The 20,529-nt window shown below is 44.8% G+C and overlaps 1 protein-coding gene across 6 annotated transcripts in view; it reads left to right on the forward strand.

Annotated features, from left to right (window-relative positions):
• Rim (Rab3 interacting molecule) overlaps positions 1–20,529 on the forward strand; it is a 157,852-nt gene that overhangs the window by 4,710 nt on the left and 132,613 nt on the right. For all 6 annotated transcript variants that reach the window (XM_069305952.1, XM_069305953.1, XM_069305954.1 and 3 more), the window contains exon 2: positions 9,268–9,472. In XM_069305952.1, the coding sequence (XP_069162053.1) occupies positions 9,268–9,472 (205 nt within the window). The remainder of the gene's footprint in view (positions 1–9,267; positions 9,473–20,529) is intronic.

A 20,529-nucleotide genomic window follows, 5' to 3' on the forward strand; every position in this document is an offset into this window, starting at 1 on the left:
ATCACCACCATCAACCACCACCATCACCTTCAATTCCCAACATCACCACTAAACAATACAACCAACTATCATCACCACCACCACCACCACCACCACCACCACCACCGCTTAGTACAAACACTACCACTAACAACTACCCAATATCACCATCACAAAGTAGGACCACCACCACTACAATTACATCTACTGCTTCTACCATTAGCAGTAGTCCTGTTACTTTGCTACAACTACTCTAATCTACCTTTCATCATGAACTGTGCTCAAAGTGAGGCCTCAAGCCTGGTCCCAGAATTTACCGACATCTAGCATATTTTCACATTCATATCTGGTATATTTGCTATGTTATTATTTTACATATTCCTACTAACTCATAGTCTATGCAAATTACCATTGTTTAATTGTTTTTAATTTGTTGTTGCCATTATATATATCTCACTCAACCTATCACCAATAAATGATAATATTTATGCTAACTATTGGAAGAATGTATAAAATTGAACTGTTTTAAACCCTTTCAAAGTTACGTTTTGTATTTAAACAGTAATTGTTAAGTCTAATCTAACCTGTCCTAAGCCTAAATAAAATCTAGACCTAACATACGCCATCTTAGGTCATAGGGGGGAATTTTGGGAGGGACCTTTGAAATTATTTAGTGAAAATTTTTAAGCAATTTCTAAACTGAAAAATAGTATGTGTCTCTATGTTGTATGTTATACGTAGTGGAGACAGTTCCTATGTGTATGCATTCACCTAGTTGTGCTTGTTGGGGTGTTGAGCTTCGGCTCTTTGGTCCAGCACATGGTCTCCGTATGTGGTACACACGGACTGTCTCCACTATGTGTATGGGGTACATAGTGGAGACAATCTCTATATGTACCTGGAACATATAGGGCGACCCAACTGAAAAATTGCCTTCGTCGATTTCATGACCTATAATCCACCCCCTGTAAGTTATAACAATTATTCAAATGTATGTGTCTGTCGACATTGATTGGTGGTCTGCATGGGCCTGTGTTGTTGATGCTTTGAGTCAAGAGTCTGAGAGTCACTTGTGTTGGGAGAAAGTTGCTGTTGCACCTGGTGCTGTTGATGAGGCTGATGCAACACCGTGAAGCTCTTTCTGGACATTCTGAAAATTTTGAGACGTATTCAGTCTGGTCATCGCTACTAAAAACCTTTCCCACCGAACAAGCACGAGTTTGTAAAGTTTAGCATTAGATGAAAATGCAGGAGTGAAACTTCTTCATTCGCTGGAAGAGTTTGTTGCATCATAGAGAGAGAGAGAGAGAGAGAGAGAGAGAGAGAGAGAGAGAGAGAGAGAGAGCTGCTGGATGAATTTGGCTAGACTGGCCCTGTCAAGGTTGGTTCATCAACCAATAACGACCAGACGACAACCAGTAAGAGCAGTGTGACTCTGAAGCTTCAAGATGGACCAGCTCACACTTAAGGTCCACCACCTCTACAATTTAGTTGTTACATGCTGGTGTCGTACACGACGATGTTCGTGTCGTACACGACGATGTTTGTGTCGTACACGACGATGTTCGTGTCGTACACGACGATGTTTGTGTCGTACACGACGATGTTTGTGTCGTACACGACGATGTTTGTGTCGTACACGACGATGTTTGTGTCGTACACGACGATGTTTATGTCGTGTACGACGATGTTTGTGTCGTACACGACGATGTTTGTGTCGTACACGACGATGTTTGTGTCGTACACGACGATGTTTGTGTCGTACACGACGATGTTTGTGTCGTACACGACGATGTTTGTGTCGTACACGACGATGTTCGTGTCGTACACGACGATGTTTGTGTCGTACACGACGATGTTTATGTCGTGCACGACGATGTTTGTGTCGTACACGACGATGTTTGTGTCGTACACGACGATGTTTGTGTCGTACACGACGATGTTTGTGTCGTACACGACGATGTTTGTGTCGTACACGACGATGTTTGTGTCGTACACGACGATGTGCGTGTCGTACACGACGATGCAAACATGAAAATTGTTATATTAATGCAATGGGATAATTAATCCGGATATAACAGCATCTGTTGCACTTATTGGCCAGCTGATTCCTGGCTTAATTTCACCCTAAGTCCACCATCTGTCTGGTGGACTCGGTGGGGGACAGGCCACCAGCGGCGTGTCAAAAGGTCCCGCCATCGTTCCTAAGGATTTTCTCTAACTGGATTTTGAACTGAAGGCATTTACGGCTTCGGCGGGTAGGCGGTTCTATTTGGCTTATAACCTTACTGGCGAAGATGCTTCTCCTCCGCCCTCTGTCCTAAACTGTGGCGTGTTGAGCTTGGTGGTGATGATGTCTCTTGTGTGCATTATATTTGACTCTTTTTAAAGGAGTTTATAAGGATATAAATCGCTTGATGCGGGTCGGCGTTCAATCCCCGACCGTCCAAGTGGTTGGGCACCATTCCTTTCGCCCGGTCTCATCCCAAATCCTTATCCTGACCCCCTTCCAAGTGCTTTATAGTCGTAATGCCCTGGCGCTTTCACCAGATAGTTCCTTCAGTGAGTTTGAGTTTCTGAGAAACATTGAGAGTTTCTCTAGTCCTGGACTATGTCTTAGAAGAGTTATACCGTCAGAATAGTTCTGTTGTAACACAGCAAGTACAAGGCTAGTAGGCGGAGCATCAAGAGTTGGACCTCGATTTCCCATAGACAGGTAAATCTAGGAAAGTACCTCCAGCATCATCACTTCCATCATCATCCTTCCCAACATCACCACCATCTCCTGTAGCAACAGCATCACCACCACCACTATCACCACCACCACTAACGCCATTGCGTACTCACTAATTTGGCAATTTAGATTAAATCCGAATTACAGTGATGGAGTCATTAAGATGATTGCTACATGGGGGAGGAGCAGGGGGTGTGTTGAGGGGGGGGGAAGGGGGGGCCTGGGGTAATTACACGGGGGGGGGGGAAGGGGGGATGGGCCTAAGGTAATTACTGGGGGAGGGGGAACAGGCAGGTGAGGTTTCTTAAGCATGAAACAGTGTCCACACTACCACCACAACCACTACCACCACCACCACCACCATCCAGCCTTTCCTTGTGAGGCTGGTGATGCTGGGAGAAGTGGTGGTAGTGGAGATGGAGGTTGTGGTGGTGGAGGTAGTGGTGGTCCCCATACCCATCACTAAATATTTTCCTCTCGATTTACCCTTCACAAACACACATGGCCCGACCACAGTTGTATCTCTCAGACATAAACATGACCCGGAGATAAGTAATACTCTTCAACTGTAACATACATAGATGAAACACTCCCCTTACCATGGAATGACTGTTCTCTACCATAGTAGTAACGTTCCTCCCTCCCCCCTTAACTACTCTACCATTCCTCTACCATTGTCAACCCCACCCCCCCCCCTCCTCCCTATCCCCCAGTTGACAGCACGCAAGCAGGCTCGTAAAATATTTGTGAAACGGGAAATAGGGCTGTAAATCCACCAGACAACACGGAATTAAGTCGCCCAGCCAGAGTAGAGAATATTACAGCTGCTGAAGATCTTCCCAGTGTGAGGCAACACTGTGTACTGGGACTCCTGCGTGTAGTGTGTATGTGTGTTCTGGGAGGAGGATGTAAGTGTAGTGTGTGTGTGTTCGTATAGTGGGAGAAGTGTGAGGGGGTGTATAACTGTATAATGAGGGAGATTATGGCTATGCATGGCTTTGTAGGGGAGAGGGAATGGGGGGGGGGGAGAGTGTGCTATTGTATTGTTGTGAATTATGGATGTAATTGTTTGTTGGGGGATTGTGACTGTATGGTGGGGATTGTTGTGATGAAAAATGAAAAATATAGTACAGGATTGAAGTAAAGTCACAGTGTATATATATATATATATATATATATATATATATATATATATATATATATATATATATATATATATATATATATATATATATATATATGCTCCTGAAATTATAGTTTTTATATTAAGCCTTTGGGAGAAAGTACCAACATATAGTGGTGGACTACCAGTAAACCACTTTTTGTACTATTAACACTTAAATAGTCCCGAAAAAATAAAGCTGAAAAACCAAACTTAAATATTCCTAGGCCTAGTATAGTACATGTATGTACTATATTAGGCCCAAGATAGCGTGACTTAGGCCTGGGATTACTAGGAGAGGTTAGATTAGGTCTTATATTTATGTCGCTGTTAAAGAAAAGTTTCTGGTTTTCCAGATTCAGTGATATCTCCTATTCCTTCGTCCTCTCCCTTCCCTTCTTTATCTGTTCCATTCTTCCCCTTTCTCTCGCTCTCTCCCCTCTGATCATCATCTCTTCCCATTCATAATATACAATATGACGGAGTCCCGAAATTTATTTATGTGTTAAATATTTTTTTAATATTTTTTTAGAAATATTTTATATAGAAATATTTTTTTCTGATAGTGAAAAAATCTTCGGATATCTGAACGAATATTTCACACTTGACCAGAATTTAATCAGCAAGAATTGGGTTGGGGGGGGGGGTGAGAAGGGGGAGGGGTGAATAATTAATAATATTTCTTAAGAAAATCAGTAGAAACCATGAGGAGGATTCGAAGGAGAATTCGAACCCACACACTTGGTACTCCCAAGCACAAGTTCGAATCCTTCTACATGACTCTTAGTGATTTTCTCATCGATACTTCACGTAAATGTGCTTTCATTGTGTAATATTTCTTAAATCATTTAAGCCCTACATCGACCAGCCTATGTCAGTCCCATACCGCAGACCATTTCCCGTGTAAAGTTTGGTTAGGGTAACCCCAAGTGTCTGACCTTCAATTTTCAACAGACAGACAGACATTCTCCCATATATACTACAGACATTGTATTTCTTTGCGAATAGTATCTGCAGATTATATTATACCCAAGTATGCTGTTTCACTGAGAGATATATCAGAACACACAGAGATCACACTAACGTGATGCATCAAATGAACAAATCCACAAGGGCAGTGACGAGGATTCGAACCTCGTCTCTCAATCAGATTAATCAGAATTTTCACCAGATTTTTACGTATTTAAAGTTCACCTGTTTTCAGCATAATGCTTGAGATCCTCCCTTCAAGTACCTTAATTCCAGGCGCCGTATGAGTGATGGTAGATTCTGAGGGATTTGTTGGGAGGTGGGAGCCACTACCTCGCTTAATTAGTTTATTTCCCCCCTCACATGCGTCTCTCTGTCCCCCACACCCCCCCCCTCCCTCCCTCCCAGCTCCTACCTGAAGCTTGACCCTTACCTGAGAGAGGCCGACCTGAGCTGACCTGCCTGGAACCAATATACTGCTTTCCAATATATATATATATATATAATATATATATATATATATATATATATATATATATATCCCTTTTCCTAGCTCCATATCTTGACCCCCACATCCAGGCAAACACACACACCCACACGCCAGTTGATTGACAGTTGAGAGGCGGGACCAAAGAGCCAAAACTCAACCCCCGCAAGCACAAATAGGTGAGCACACACACACACACACACACACACACACACACACACACACACACACACACACACACACACACACACACTCACTATTCTCTCGTCCACGCTCCCAGTCCACATCATATATCCTATCCCTTATACAACAATCAATTCTTTAGAAACTTGTGCAAGGAATCAGTCAGAACCTTGTATACCACATATGTCAGACCAATCCTGGAGTATGCAGCTCCAGCCTGGAGTCCATACCTACTTAAATCTCAAGACAAAGTTAGACAAGATTTAGAGGTAGGCCGCCAGACTAGTCCAAGATCTGAGGGGCATGAGTTACCAGGAAGGCCGCCAGACTAGTCCAAGATCTGAGGGGCATGAGTTACCAGGAAGGCCGCCAGACTAGTCCAAGATCTGAGGGGCATGAGTTACCAGGAAGGCCGCCAGACTAGTCCAAGATCTGAGGGGCATGAGTTACCAGGAAGGCCGCCAGACTAGTCCAAGATCTGAGGGGCATGAGTTACCAGGAAGGCCGCCAGACTAGTCCAAGATCTGAGGGGCATGAGTTACCAGGAAGGCCGCCAGACTAGTCCAAGATCTGAGGGGCATGAGTTACCAGGAAGGCCGCCAGACTAGTCCAAGATCTGAGGGGCATGAGTTACCAGGAATGTTGTTCTTGAATTTGGGGGTTTTGGGCCGTTTTCCACTGTGCTAAACCTTTGTCCTAAAATGTGCCTTCGGTTTTGTGAATTTTTTTTTTATATTTATGTTCTTAATTTCTCACACTCTCTTTACTCCTATTTGTCATACTTCTCCCTAAATCGTTCTATCTCGTTTATTTTCGACCAAAACGTTTATGCATTATCAATTTAATATGAAGACTTTCAGCTTGAAATCATTATATTTAATTTATGCCCATAACCAACCAAAAATACTTATTATCAACACGAGAAAAACATCAAAATCAACTTGAAATCATCAAAATCATCATGAAAACATCATATTCATCTTGACATCATCATCATTTATTTGAAATCATGATCAAGAGGAAAAAAACATCATAACAAGAAATCATTATAGTCATCATATGCACAAGAGCAGTACGTTATAGTCAGCTTGTACATCAACATTAGCATCGTGAAGAGTTAGGTATTGCAGGAGAGTTGTTTGTAGCCATCAACACTACTGACCTCTTGTGACCTCTTGTGACCTCTAATGACCAAGGATCGAGTCCAGTTGATTGAGTGGTTGTCGTTTCAGCCGTTCGTGTGGGCTAAGTATATATTGAGAGAGAGAGAGAGAGAGAGAGAGAGAGAGAGAGAGAGAGAGAGAGAGAGAGAGAGAGAGAGAGAGAGAGAGAGAGAGAGAAAAAAAAAAAATGTTTTGGGATGGAATAGAGTCGATCAATAGTGTTGGCTGCTTGCGTTGACCTAGTAGAGTCAATACAGTGGCGTTGACTCAGTAGATGAATCAGTAGATGAATCAGTGGCGTTGACCCAGTAGATGAATCAGTGGCGTTGACCCAGTAGATGAGTCAATGGCGTTGACACAGTATCATCAACCCATTGAACCATCTGAGACAAGAAGACAGACAGATACATATACAGAAAGGTAGATCAACAGTTTAACACGGGTGGTACGCGAACAAGGGGACACAGGTGGAAACTTAGTACCCAAATGAGCTACAGGGACGTTAGAAAGACCTTTTTCAGTGTCGGAGTAGTTAATAGATGGAATGCATTAGGCAGTGATGTGGTGGAGGCTGACTCCATACACAGATGTAGATATGATAGAGCCCAATAGGCTCAGGAACCTGTACACCAGCTGACAATAACTGGTGTTCATCATAAGATCTAAAACACAAAAGTTAAATTAAAATTAGCCAGCAAAACCAAGAACTCTATACTGGAGAGGATTAAACACTACAATATATATAAAGTATATATAATAAATATATAAATATTTATAAACGTTATATATAAACTATACTAGTTACAAACATAAGAAAATAGTGATATCGGATAGTGATATCTTGGCTTGGATACTGATATCGTTTAAGACTGGCTTACCACTATCCAAGCTAAAATTCTCAGAGATTAGAAAGTATTATAACGAGAGGAAACATTCTCTGTTGGAATCCAATTGTAGAATCCTAGACACATGGACGAATGTTCAGTCGCATTTATGACTACTGGAAGATGCAGGGACGACGACGTTTCGGTCCGTCCTGGACCATTCTCAAGTTCGACTTGAGAATGGTCCAGGACGGACCGAAACGTCGTCGTCCCTTTACCTTCTAATGTGTGGTCTGGTCAACATACTTTAGCCACGTTATTGTGACTCCTCGCCTGCATATGACTACTGGAATCTTTGTGTATCACACAGCTGCGGCCTCTGCTAAATAATAATATTGGTTCAGATGCTCAGTTGAATGCTGTATTTTAAACCTTTTGTTTTTAGTAAACCTTTTGTTTTCATTTACAGTTTACGGAGAATCTCATTATTATATGTTTTAGTTTCCCCTGATTTGTGTTGCTGACAATTCATTTTGAGTGTTGATGTTTATTCTTTGTTATATTTGTTTAATTAGGACATTTGATATCAAATTTTGTTATCAGTTTTGTGTAATATTAATGTTTCTTATAAAATATTTAAGTCGTAATCTACAAGTTGATTTTAATTGTTTGTTTTTGTATAAATTTTCTGAAAGTTTGTAGTTATTGTTGTAATTTCGAGTTAGTCTTGGGTAGCAATGTTAACTATTATCAAAATTAGCTTCAGTTACTTTACGTAAGTTAAACTGTGTTTTGTTATGTTTATAACTGGTATTACTTAAATATTCATTTTTGTACGTAATCTTATCTAGCATAGAGTTCTTTGCTGGCTAATTTTAATTTGACTTTTGTTATATAGATGTGGTGATGAACACGAGAACTGTTCTAAAATTTATGAATTTTTTTTTATTTAAAGGTAAAGAAGAATTTTAATAAAATGCCATTTTCTTTTATTCTAAATGTTAGCCATTTCTATTTGTCTATTTAATATGAAATTAAGGTTCTCGAAGGGAACATCTATCTTGAATAGATGTTCAAGAGAGTTTATATATATATATATATATATATATATATATATATATATATATATATATATATATATATATATATATGTCGTACCTAGTAGCCAGAACGCACTTCTCAGCCTACTATGCAAGGCCCAATTTGCCTAATAAGCCAAGTTTTCATGAATTGTTTTTCGGCTACCTAACCTACCTAAGCTAACCTAACCTAACGTTTTCGGCTACCTAACCTAACCTAACCTATAAAGATAGGTTAGGTTAGGTTAGGTAGGGTTGGTTAGGTTCGGTCATATATCTACGTCAATTTTAACTCCAATAAAAAAAAAATTACCTCATACATAATGAAATGAGTAGCTTTATCATTTCATCAGCAAAAAATTAGAGAAAATATATTAATTCATTAAAATTTGGCTTATTAGGCAAATCGGGCCTTGCATAGTAGGCTGAGAAGTGCGTTCTGGCTATTAGGTACGACATATATATATATATATATATATATATATATATATATATATATATATATATATATAATATATATATAAAATAGAGAGAGACAGAGCCTCCAGGTGTTATGTATACATATAATGCCATCAGGGGCACTATACTCAATATAAGACATATAACACATTCTTGTCGAACCCCCGAAACGCCTGTGCGTGTACCATGAGTCTACCCCGCCACTCAACCACCTGTTCTCGCCCTCAGGAGGAAACAAGACGAGGTTCGGGTGCTCGAGGACACCATACGCCTGCGCTCCGAAGTCCAAAGAAAAAAGGGCTTGGAACTGGAGGCTACCTGCCAAATCTGCCTAAAGACCAAGTTTGCCGACGGTGTGGGGCATATGTGCAACTATTGCAACGTCCGCTGTTGTGCCAGGTGTGGTGGCAAAGTCTCGCTCAGGTCGAACAAGGTGAGTCCAGTGTTGTTAGTGTGTAAGTGATACAAGAGCGCCTGCCAGAGGTTGACTGTAACTCAAAGGGGGGGGGGGGGGGGGGGAAGAAAACGGGAAAAGCAAGGGGGTGATAGCGACAGCATTCAGAGCTACTGAACGGGACTCCATCTTACATAAACCAAGCTCGATTCTGCCTTAGAGGTCATGCCGTGCGACTCCGGGTTCAGCACGCCATGGGAGCATGCATCCTAGAGGGCAGTAGGGTGACGGAGGTTAAGTTATTCTGTCGCCAGGGGATAGGAACTATCCCCACCCAAACACCAGGGGCTAACGACTATCCCACCCAAACACCAGGGGCTAGTAACTATCCCACACAAACAGCAGGGGGGCTAAGAACTAAGTTGTTATAGACAAAATAGGAGTAACTGGAGACGGATTAATAGGAGCGGGATACGTAATAGGAGGAATAGGAGTAACATGCGGATACGAAGAGAACACATAATAGGAGAATTTGAAGAGTAGGATTAATAAGAAGAGTTGGATTAATAGGAGGTAGGGGATAGAATAAAGTATTAATAGGAGTAATTTGATGGAGTAAATATAGGAGGTGGAAGAGGAGGTGGAAGAGGAGAAGGAAGAGGACACATCATTGTCACACAGGACACGTGTGTCGGGATTCCCTCTGATCAAGACACTTTCTATTTCCTCTCTTGCAACCCTTCTCTCCCACCCCCCCCCTTCCCTCTCCTCCCCCTCCCCTTTATCCCACACACAATCCCCCTCCTTCCATTATCTCTCACCATCTTTATCCTTCCCTCTCTCACCCCCCCCCACTTTCTCTCTCTCTCTCACCTACTCTAGGTCTAACTGTTGGCAATATTTTAATACATATGATAACATTAATTTGCATTTTTATATATGACAAAAATATATATTCATTTTTATTAGGCTTTTCAAAAGGATAGTTTATTTCTTTTGTCTCTTTCACACTTGTATTTCGTTATTGAGTTACGCTGAAATGCAATTATTTGGAAAATAGCCCAAAAAGCACCTAACCAAACTGACAATAATAGGCCAAGCCTCGTTATCATCTCAAGATAACCTCAAGAAGATACACACAAACACACTGTGACGGGGCCAGGGAGCCGAAGCTCAACCCCCGCAAGCACAACTAGGTGAATACATATTAACAGAGAATAAGGAACAGCATAACTAATTATAGAACAATGGGCAAATATCAGAACAACACGGAAATAGAACTGAGGGGGGAAAGCACCAAGCCATTACGACTATATAGCACTGGGAAGGGGGCCAGGATAAGGATTTGAGATCGGAGGGAAGAATGAATGGTGCCCAACCACTTGGACGGTCGGGGATTGAACACCCGACCTGCACGAAGCGAGACCGTCGCTCTACCGTCCACCCCAAGTGATTGGAGAAGCGACATATTTGTTTTTTTTCTTTTCCTATAGGGTGGTAGAAGGGAATAAAGTGGTCTGGCGGTTCACACTTAGTATACATGGAACTGGATATGGTGATCTTAACATCCAAAGACAACTTTTATTAGATAATTATTTTGATTAAAGTGTTGTACACACTAACACAGTGTATATTTAAAGATGTAATTCATTCCTTTTGACGGGGACAGGAAGCCTTCCTTCAGCCAGCTGAAGGAAGGAAGGAAGCCAGGCTTAGGCCTGCTTAGCCAGGCGTAGGCCTGCTTAGCCAGGCGTAGGCCTGCACAGACCAAAAACCTTCCCCCTCAACATTTGCCTATTCGCGCACCTATTTTTCACCTAGTTGAACAGTGGAATTAGGTGAAAAAAACCCGTGCTCAACCGTTTCTGCCCTCGGGAGATTCATCCTAAGTCCCTCGAGTGCGTGCCAAGGACGCAGACCACTGCGCTACAGGGCAACAATGACAAAGTTGAGAAAGAGAGATAAACATAGAGAATAAGCTGACGAATCATTCAAGTTGTCTATCAAATTCCCAACGACGTGGAAATTATAGGATTTAAAACCATAATGGAAAGTAAATTATTTTTATTTCATCCCGTAAAAAAAAGGGACTTTGGCAACATGGACAAGAGAAGAATTTTTATGTAAATTACCCATGATATTTACATGATGAGCATTTACATGTTGATTTACATGATGAGCAGATGGGTAGATGAAGGTTTGAGCAGAGCACCAGGAGCTGACGACCATGTAGAGTACCCACCTTGAGGTGCTTCCGGGGCTTAGCGTCCCCGCGGCCCGGTCGTCGACCAGGCCTCCTGCCCTCCCACTCCACAACCTGTGGAAGAGTGCACAACCTTTTCCTCCATCCTTCTTTTCTCCATGTTCCTTCTCTCGTCCCTCCATCCTCCTCCCTCTTCTCTCCATCCTCCTCAATCTTCTCTTCTCCGTGGACAAGTCCCGCCTCCTGTGATGACGTCAGATGTGACAATACGTGTCTGTTACCAGAATATTCCTGTGACAGTAATGTTATGTGGGTGGTGGTGGTGTTGTGTGGGTGGTGGTGGTGTTGTGTGGGTGGTGGTGTTGTGTGGGTGGTGGTGGTGTTGTGTGGGTGGTGGTGGTGTTGTGTGGGTGGTGGTGGTGTTGTGTGGGTGGTGGTGGTGTTGTGTGGGTGGTGGTGGTGTTGTGTGGGAGGTGGTGGTGTTACGTGGGTGGTGGTGGTGTTGTGTGGGTGGTGATGGTGTTGTGTGGGTGGTGATGGTGTTGTGTGGGTGGTGGTGGTGTTGTGTGGGAGGTGGTGGTGTTACGTGGGTGGTGGTGGTGTTGTGTGGGTGGTGGTGGTGTTACGTGGGTGGTGGTGGTGTTGTGTGGGTGGTGGTGGTGTTGTGTGGGTGGTGGTGGTGTTGTGTGGGTGGTGGTGGTGTTACGTGGGTGGTGGTGGTGTTGTGTGGGTGGTGGTGGTGTTGTGTGGGTGGTGGTGGTGTTGTGTGGGTGGTGGTGGTGTTGTTTGGGTGGTGGTGGTGTTGTGTGGGTGGTGGTGGTGTTGTGTGGGTGGTGGTGGTGTTGTGTGGGTGGTGGTGGTGTTGTGTGGGTGGTGGTGGTGTTGTGTGGGTGGTGGTGGTGTTGTGTGGGTGGTGGTGGTGTTGTGTGGGTGGTGGTGGTGTTGTGTGGGTGGTGGTGGTGTTGTGTGGGTGGTGGTGGTGTTGTGTGGGAGGTGGTGGTGTTACGTGGGTGGTGGTGGTGTTGTGTGGGTGGTGATGGTGTTGTGTGGGTGGTGGTGGTGTTACGTGGGTGGTGGTGGTGTTGTGTGGGTGGTGGTGGTGTTGTGTGGGTGGTGGTGGTGTTGTGTGGGTGGTGGTGGTGTTGTGTGGGTGGTGGTGGTGTTACGTGGGTGGTGGTGGTGTTGCGTGGGTGGTGGTGTTGTGTGGGTGGTGATGGTGTTGTGTGGGTGGTGGTGGTGTTACGTGGGTGGTGGTGGTGTTACGTGGGTGGTGGTGGTGTTGTGTGGGTGGTGGTGGTGTTGTGTGGGTGGTGGTGGTGTTGTGTGGGTGGTGGTGGTGTTGTGTGGGTGGTGGTGGTGTTGTGTGGGTGGTGGTGGTGTTGTGTGGGTGGTGGTGGTGTTGTGTGGGTGGTGGTGGTGTTACGTGGGTGGTGGTGGTGTTGCGTGAGTGGTGATGGTGTTGTGTGGGTGGTGATGGTGATACGTGGGTGGTGATGGTGTTACGTGGGTGGTGGTGGTGTTGCGTGAGTGGTGATGGTGTTGTGTGAGTGGTGGTGGTGTTACGTGGGTGGTGGTGGTGTTACGTGGGTGGTGGTGGTGTTGTGTGGGTGGTGATGGTGTTACGTGGGTGGTGGTGGTGTTACGTGGGTGGTGGTGGTGTTGCGTGAGTGGTGATGGTGTTGTGTGAGTGGTGGTGGTGTTACGTGGGTGGTGGTGGTGTTACGTGGGTGGTGGTGGTGTTGTGTGGGTGGTGATGGTGTTGTGTGGGTGGTGATGGTGATACGTGGGTGGTGGTGGTGTTGTGTGGGTGGTGATGGTGTTACGTGGGTGGTGATGGTGTTGTGTGGGTGGTGGTGGTGTTACGTGGGTGGTGGTGGTGTTGTGTGGGTGGTGGTGGTGTTGTGTGGGTGGTGGTGGTGTTGTGTGGGTGGTGGTGGTGTTGTGTGGGTGGTGGTGGTGTTGTGTGGGTGGTGATGGTGTTACGTGGGTGGTGGTGGTGTTGTGTGGGTGGTGGTGGTGTTACGTGGGTGGTGGTGGTGTTGTGTGGGTGGTGGTGGTGTTGTGTGGGTGGTGATGGTGTTGTGTGGGTGGTGATGGTGTTGTGTGGGTGGTGGTGGTGTTGTGTGGGTGGTGGTGGTGTTACGTGGGTGGTGGTGGTGTTGTGTGGGTGGTGGTGGTGTTGTGTGGGTGGTGGTGGTGTTGTGTGGGTGGTGATGGTGTTGTGTGGGTGGTGGTGGTGTTGTGTGGGTGGTGGTGGTGTTACGTGGGTGGTGGTGGTGTTGTGTGGGTGGTGATGGTGTTACGTGGGTGGTGGTGGTGTTGCGTGGGTGGTGGTGGTGTTGTGTGGGTGGTGATGGTGTTGTGTGGGTGGTGGTGGTGTTGTGTGGGTGGTGGTGGTGTTACGTGGGTGGTGGTGGTGTTGTGTGGGTGGTGGTGGTGTTGTGTGGGTGGTGGTGGTGTTGTGTGGGTGGTGATGGTGTTGTGTGGGTGGTGGTGGTGTTGTGTGGGTGGTGGTGGTGTTGCGTGGGTGGTGATGGTGTTGTGTGGGTGGTGATGGTGTTACGTGGGTGGTGTTGTGTCTCAATCACTATCTCAGTCAATCTCATATCCCTTTCTTGGGTATTCCTTGTGTCCCATTCTTTTTCTTCGTGGTTGACGTCTCCAGTGATTATCAGTCTCGCCTTCGGAAAGTGGGCCATTTTAGCTACCCTTACCCCCCTCCCCCCCTCGCTCCATAGGATTATTTGAATGCTATGGAGCTTTACTTGGATCCTTAAACTCCTGTCTAGGTTTCCTGTTATCTAATGAGAGGTTGGATATGACTGCTTCCAATATTTTATGTTCTCCCTTGTTGAAAATCTCAAGCTATAATCTGGATATCTATTGGCTTCATTTTATAGTGTAATGGTGGGAGAAGCTGTTATAATGGTGGGAGGGTGAGGTTAAGGGGAGAGTTAAGTGGATGGGTGACCACGAATCTTGCAGGTGTGCAAGGAATTCCAAGACTGAATAAGTGTGTGGTAATAAGTGTCAAGAGATATTAAAGTCACACCAAGTCTTATACAGGAGCCCAGGAGCTAAAGACTAACATAATAAATTATACCAAGGGGGAGTCAGTGAATGGCCGAACCAGGAGCTGAAGCACAACCTGATAGTATTACACTGGTACAGGGAAAGAAATATTAATGATGAAATTAAGTGTTTCAAATAAATGTTGCAAAAGATTGCAACATCGACCACCAACACGACTGGTCTTGCAAGGCGCCGAGGAGACCTCCTGCGCTCTCAACATGCAAAGTGTGGAGGAGCTTTTGGTCGAGTACTGAGCCCAACCACCTCTGCTGGGGCTGTTAAGGCCGCCACCAGACTTTACTAACCAACCACCAATTACATACCAACCACTCGATGTATATACATTGAGAAGATGATGTATATAAACCTAGAAGATGTATGTTCACCTAGTTGTGTTTGCGGGAATTGAGCTCTGCTCTTTCGGCCCGCCTCTCAACTGTCAATCAATCAACTGTTACTATTTTTTTCCCACCACCTCCCCTAGGAAGCAGCCCGTGACAGCTGACTAACTCTCGGGTACCTAATTACTGCTAGGTAACAGGGGACATCAGGGTGAAGGAAGCTCTACCCCATTTTGTTTCTGCCGTCACCGGGGATTGTGCCCGGACCCTAGGATTACGAGTTCTGAGTGCTGTCCACTCAGCTGTCAGGGCCCCCTTTCTAATATACACCTCTCGCTGTATATCAGTTGAGTGCTATGGTATTCTGGTTAGTATACAACGACCACATAGTTATGTGGTAGTTATATACATGTTGTATAACCCACATGCCCCGGTGTCGGTATCGGAAGCAGCAGGCAGAGGTTGCAACCCGTTCTCGCACTTGCTTACAGTCAATATTGGCATATTTAATAAGTGCATATGTGACATACTGATTGTGAATATTTTAGTTTACCTTGAAAAGCTTCATAGAAAACACCGACCTCACCTAACCTTCTTAGTATGTTAAGATAAGCATCTTATTGCTTCTTAATTACAATTATTACTTAACCTATACCGTTGATAGGTTAAGTAATAATTGTAAATAAGAAGCAATAAGATGCTTATCTTAACATACTAAGAAGGTTAGGTGAGGTCGGTGTTTCCTATGAAGCTTTTCAAGGTAAACTAAAATATTCACAATCAATTAGTATGTCACATATGCACTTATTAAATAAGTCAATATTGACTAAAAGCAAGTGCGAGAACAGGTTGGCGCAAGGATTACCAATGATACAAAAAGGAATAAAGAGGAGAATGAATGAGAAACAGATGAGCCATACATATGCAGGGGAAAATATTTCATCGCCCAAGAGTTGTGGCCAAATAGAATGAACTGCGGAAACCAATGCCATTCAAAATTTCCAAAAAAATTCACTAATTTCAAAAAATTTGGCGGGAGCCGTTGTATTAGCCAACCGTCGGGTGGGGTGAAGCGGGATCACAAGAGCTATAGACCCACCCGAACAAAATAGGCGAGTACAAATAGGCGAGTACAAATAGGCGAATACAAATAGGGGAATACACACAATTCCCCGAAGCCAAAGTAATCTGCAGAGGATTTAACGGCTATATATAGGCCTTTATAACAAATATTCTAGTTTTTCTCTCATGGCGTTGCATACAGATAGGGCATCAGCGGCGGTACGGCTTTTTTTGTATATTATCCTCCACTTTAAAAGGGGAAAAAAAGTGGGGGGAGGCGGGGGTTAGGGATTATCTTGCGGTTGGCAGCTTTGGCGGCGGGTGACGTCACTGAGTATTGATTGGCTGAGGAAGAGTGTGACCGACAACGTCGTCGTACCGCTTAAATAAGTTTCTCGTCTTGTTGTGACGCTCGTCCAGTCAAGCGTGAGGACGTCACCCGATGACCACCTGGGCGAGATATGTTACCAGTTATGAAATAGGAAAACAAAAACAAATTATGAGTGACAATCTCAGGAACTAGGAGGCAGGGAAGGCGCGGAATGTCGTACCTAGAGGAAGGAGATGTCGTATCCGGCGCCAGCGTGGCTCCTCGTAGCCAAACATTCATTTTTGGCCTCAGACGACAAATTTTGTTCATATGAGGACTAAACTACTTCGAGCATAATACTATTTGGAGAGCTTAATTTCACAGTGGGGGATTATAGGGACGTGTGTGTGTACTCACCTAGTTGTACTCACCTAGTTGTGCTTGCGGGGGTTGAGCTCTGGCTCTTTGGTCCCGCCTCTCAACTGTCAATCAACAGGTGTACAGGTTCCTGAGCCTATTGGGCTCTATCATATCTACACTTGAAACTGTGTATGGAGTCAGCCTCCACCACATCACTTCCTAATGCATTCCATTTGTCAACCACTCTGACACTAAAAAAGTTCTTTCTAATATCTCTGTGGCTCATTTGGGCACTCAGTTTCCACCTGTGTCCCCTAGTGCGTGTGCCCCTTGTGTTAAACAGCCTGTCTTTATCAACCCTGTCAATTCCCTTGAGGATCTTGAATGTGGTGATCATGTCCCCCCTAACTCTTCTGTCTTCCAACGAAGTGAGGTTTAATTCCCGTAGTCTCTCCTCGTAGCTCATACCTCTCAGCTCGGGTACTAGTCTGGTGGCAAACCTTTGAACCTTTTCCATTTTAGTCTTATGCTTGACTAGATATGGACTCCATGCTGGTGCCGCATACTCCAGGATTGGTCTGACATATGTGGTATATAATGTTCTGAAAGATTCCTTACACAAGTTTCTAAAGGCCGTTCTTATGTTAGCCAACCTGGCATATGCTGCTGCTGTTATCCTCTTGATATGAGCATCAGGGGACAGGTCTGGCGTGATATCAACCCCCAGGTCTTTCTCTCTCTCGGACTCTTGAAGTATTTCATCTCCCAAGTGATACCTTGTATCTGGTCTCCTGCTTCCTACCCCTATCTTCATTACATTACATTTGCTTGGATTAAACTCTAACAACCATTTGTTCGACCATTCCTGCAGCTTGTCCAGGTCTTCTTGAAGCCTCAAGCTGTCCTCCTCTGTCTTAATCCTTCTCATAATTTTGGCGTCGTCAGCAAACATTGAGAGGAATGAGTCTATACCCTCTGGGAGATCATTTACGTATATCAGAAACAGGATAGGTCCAAGTACAGAGCCCTGTGGGACTCCACTGGTGACTTCACGCCAGTCTGAGGTCTCACCCCTCACTGTAACTCTCTGCTTCCTATTGTTTAGGTACTCCCTTATCCACTGGAGCGCCCTACCAGTTACTCCTGCCTGTTTCTCTAGCTTATGCATCAACCTTTTATGGGGTACTGTGTCAAAGGCTTTCCGACAGTCCAAAAAAATGCAGTCCGCCCACCCTTCTCTTTCTTTTTTAATCTTTGTCACCTGATCGTAGAATTCTATCAATCCCGTAAGGCAAGATTTACCCTCCCTGAACCCATGTTGATGGGTTGTCACGAAGTCTCTTCTCTCCAGATGTGTTACTAGGTTTTTTCTCACAATCTTCTCCATCACCTTGCATGGTATACAAGTTAAGGACACTGGCCTGTAGTTCAGTGCCTCTTGTCTGTCACCCTTTTTGTATATTGGTACTACATTAGCAGTCTTCCATATTTCTGGTAGGTCCCCCGTTTCCAGTGACCTACTATACACTATGGAGAGTGGTAGGCAAAGTGCTCCTGCACACTCTTTCAATACCCATGGCGAGATTCCATCCGGCCCAACAGCTTTTCGCACATCCAGCTCCAATAGGTGCTTCTTGACCTCATCTCTTGCAATTTCGAACCTATCCAAGGTCACCTGGTTTGCTGCCACCTCTTCTAGCGCCGCGATATCTCCCTGTTCTATTGTAAAGACCTCCTGGAACCTTTTGTTGAGTTCTTCACACACCTCTTTGTCATTCTCTGTGTACCTGTCCTCGCCCACCCTAAGTTTCATCACCTGTTCCTTCACTGTTGTCTTCCTCCTGATGTGACTATGTAGTAGCTTGGGTTCGGTCTTGGCTTTATTAGCTATATCATTTTCATACCTTTTCTCAGCTGCTCTTCTCACACTGACATACTCGTTCCTGGTTCTCTGGTATCTCTCTCTACTTTCTGGTGTTCTGTTATTACGGAAGTTCCTCCATGCCCTTTTGTTTTGCTCCTTTGCTTTCATACATTCCTTATTAAACCACGGATTCTTCCTTTGCTTCTGTGTGTACTCACCTAGTTGTGTCTGCAGGATCGAGCATTGACTCTTGGATCCCGCCTTTCGAGCATCGGTTGTTTACAGCAATGCCTCCTGTCCCATTTCCCTATCATACCTGGTTTTAAAATTATGAATAGTATTTGCTTCCACAACCTGTTCCTGAAGTGCATTCCATTTTCCCACTACTCTCACGCTAAAAGAAAACTTCCTAACATCTCTGTGACTCATCTGAGTTTCAAGCTTCCATCCATGTCCCCTCGTTCTGTTACTATTCCGTGTGAACATTTCGTCTATGTCCACTCTGTCAATCCCTCTGAGTATCTTATACGTTCCTATCATACGTTCCTATCATATCATACTGAGTATCTTATACGTTCCTATCAGTGGCCTCGTAGTCTGGTGGATAGCGCGCAGGACTCGTAATTCTGTGGCGCGGGTTCGATTCCCGCACGAGGCAGAAACAAATGGGCAAAGTTTCTTTCACCCTGAATGCCCCTGTTACCTAGCAGTAAATAGGTACCCGGGAGTTAGTCAGCTGTCACGGGCTGCTTCCTGGGGGTGGAGACCTGGTCGAGGACCGGGCCGCGGGGACACTAAAAGCCCCGAAATCATCTCAAGATAACCTCAAGATCTCAAGATCATGTCCCCCCTCTCCCTTCTTCTTTCTAGTGTCGTAAGGCACAGTTCCCTCAGGCGCTCCTCATACCCCATCCCTCGTAGCTCTGGGACGAGTCTCGTTGCAAACCTCTGAACCTTTTCCAGTTTCATTATATGCTTCTTCAGATGGGGACTCTATGATGAGGCGGCATACTCTAAGACTGGCCTTACGTAGGCAGTGTAAAGCGCCCTAAATGCCTCCTTACTTAGGTTTCTGAATGATGTTCTAACTTTTGCCAGTGTAGAGTACGCTGCTGTCGTTATCCTATTTATATGTGCCTCAGGAGATAGATTAGGTGTTACGTCCACCCCCAGGTCTCTTTCACGCGTCGTTACAGGTAGGCTGTTCCCCTTTATTGTGTACTGTCCCTTTGGTCTCCTATCTCCTAGTCCCATTTCCATAACTTTACATTTGCTCGTGTTGAATTCCAGTAGCCATTTCTCTGACCATCTCTGCAACCTGTTCAGGTCCTCTTGGAGGATCCTGCAATCCTCATCTGTCACAATTCTCATCAACTTTGCATCATCCGCAAACATCGACATGTAGGACTCTACGCCTGTAAACATGTCGTTAACATATACAAGAAATAGAATTGGTCCCAGCACCGATCCTTGTGGTACTCCACTTGTTACTGTTCGCCAGTCCGACTTCTCGCCCCCTTACCGTAACTCTTTGGCTCCTTCCTGTTAGGTAGTTCCTTATCCATGCTAGGACCTTTCCCCCCACCCCCGCCTGCCTCTCGAGCTTGAACAGCAGTCTCATGTGCGGTACTGTATCAAAGGCTTTTTGGCAGTCCAGAAATATGCAGTCTGCCCAACCATCTCTGTCCTGTCTTATCCTCGTTATTTTATCATAGAATTCCAGAAGGTTTGTTAGGCACGATTTCCCTGTCCAGAACCCATGTTGATGTTTGTTCACAAACCTAATGTTCTCCAGGTGTGCAACCAGTCGTAGTCGTGTGTGTGGGTGTGTGGGTGTGTGTGTGTGTGTGTGTGTGTGTGTGTGTGTGTGTGTGTGTGTGTGTG

The sequence above is a fragment of the Procambarus clarkii genome, chromosome 56, assembly GCF_040958095.1.
Source record: "Procambarus clarkii isolate CNS0578487 chromosome 56, FALCON_Pclarkii_2.0, whole genome shotgun sequence".
NCBI classification, from domain to species: domain Eukaryota; kingdom Metazoa; phylum Arthropoda; class Malacostraca; order Decapoda; family Cambaridae; genus Procambarus; species Procambarus clarkii.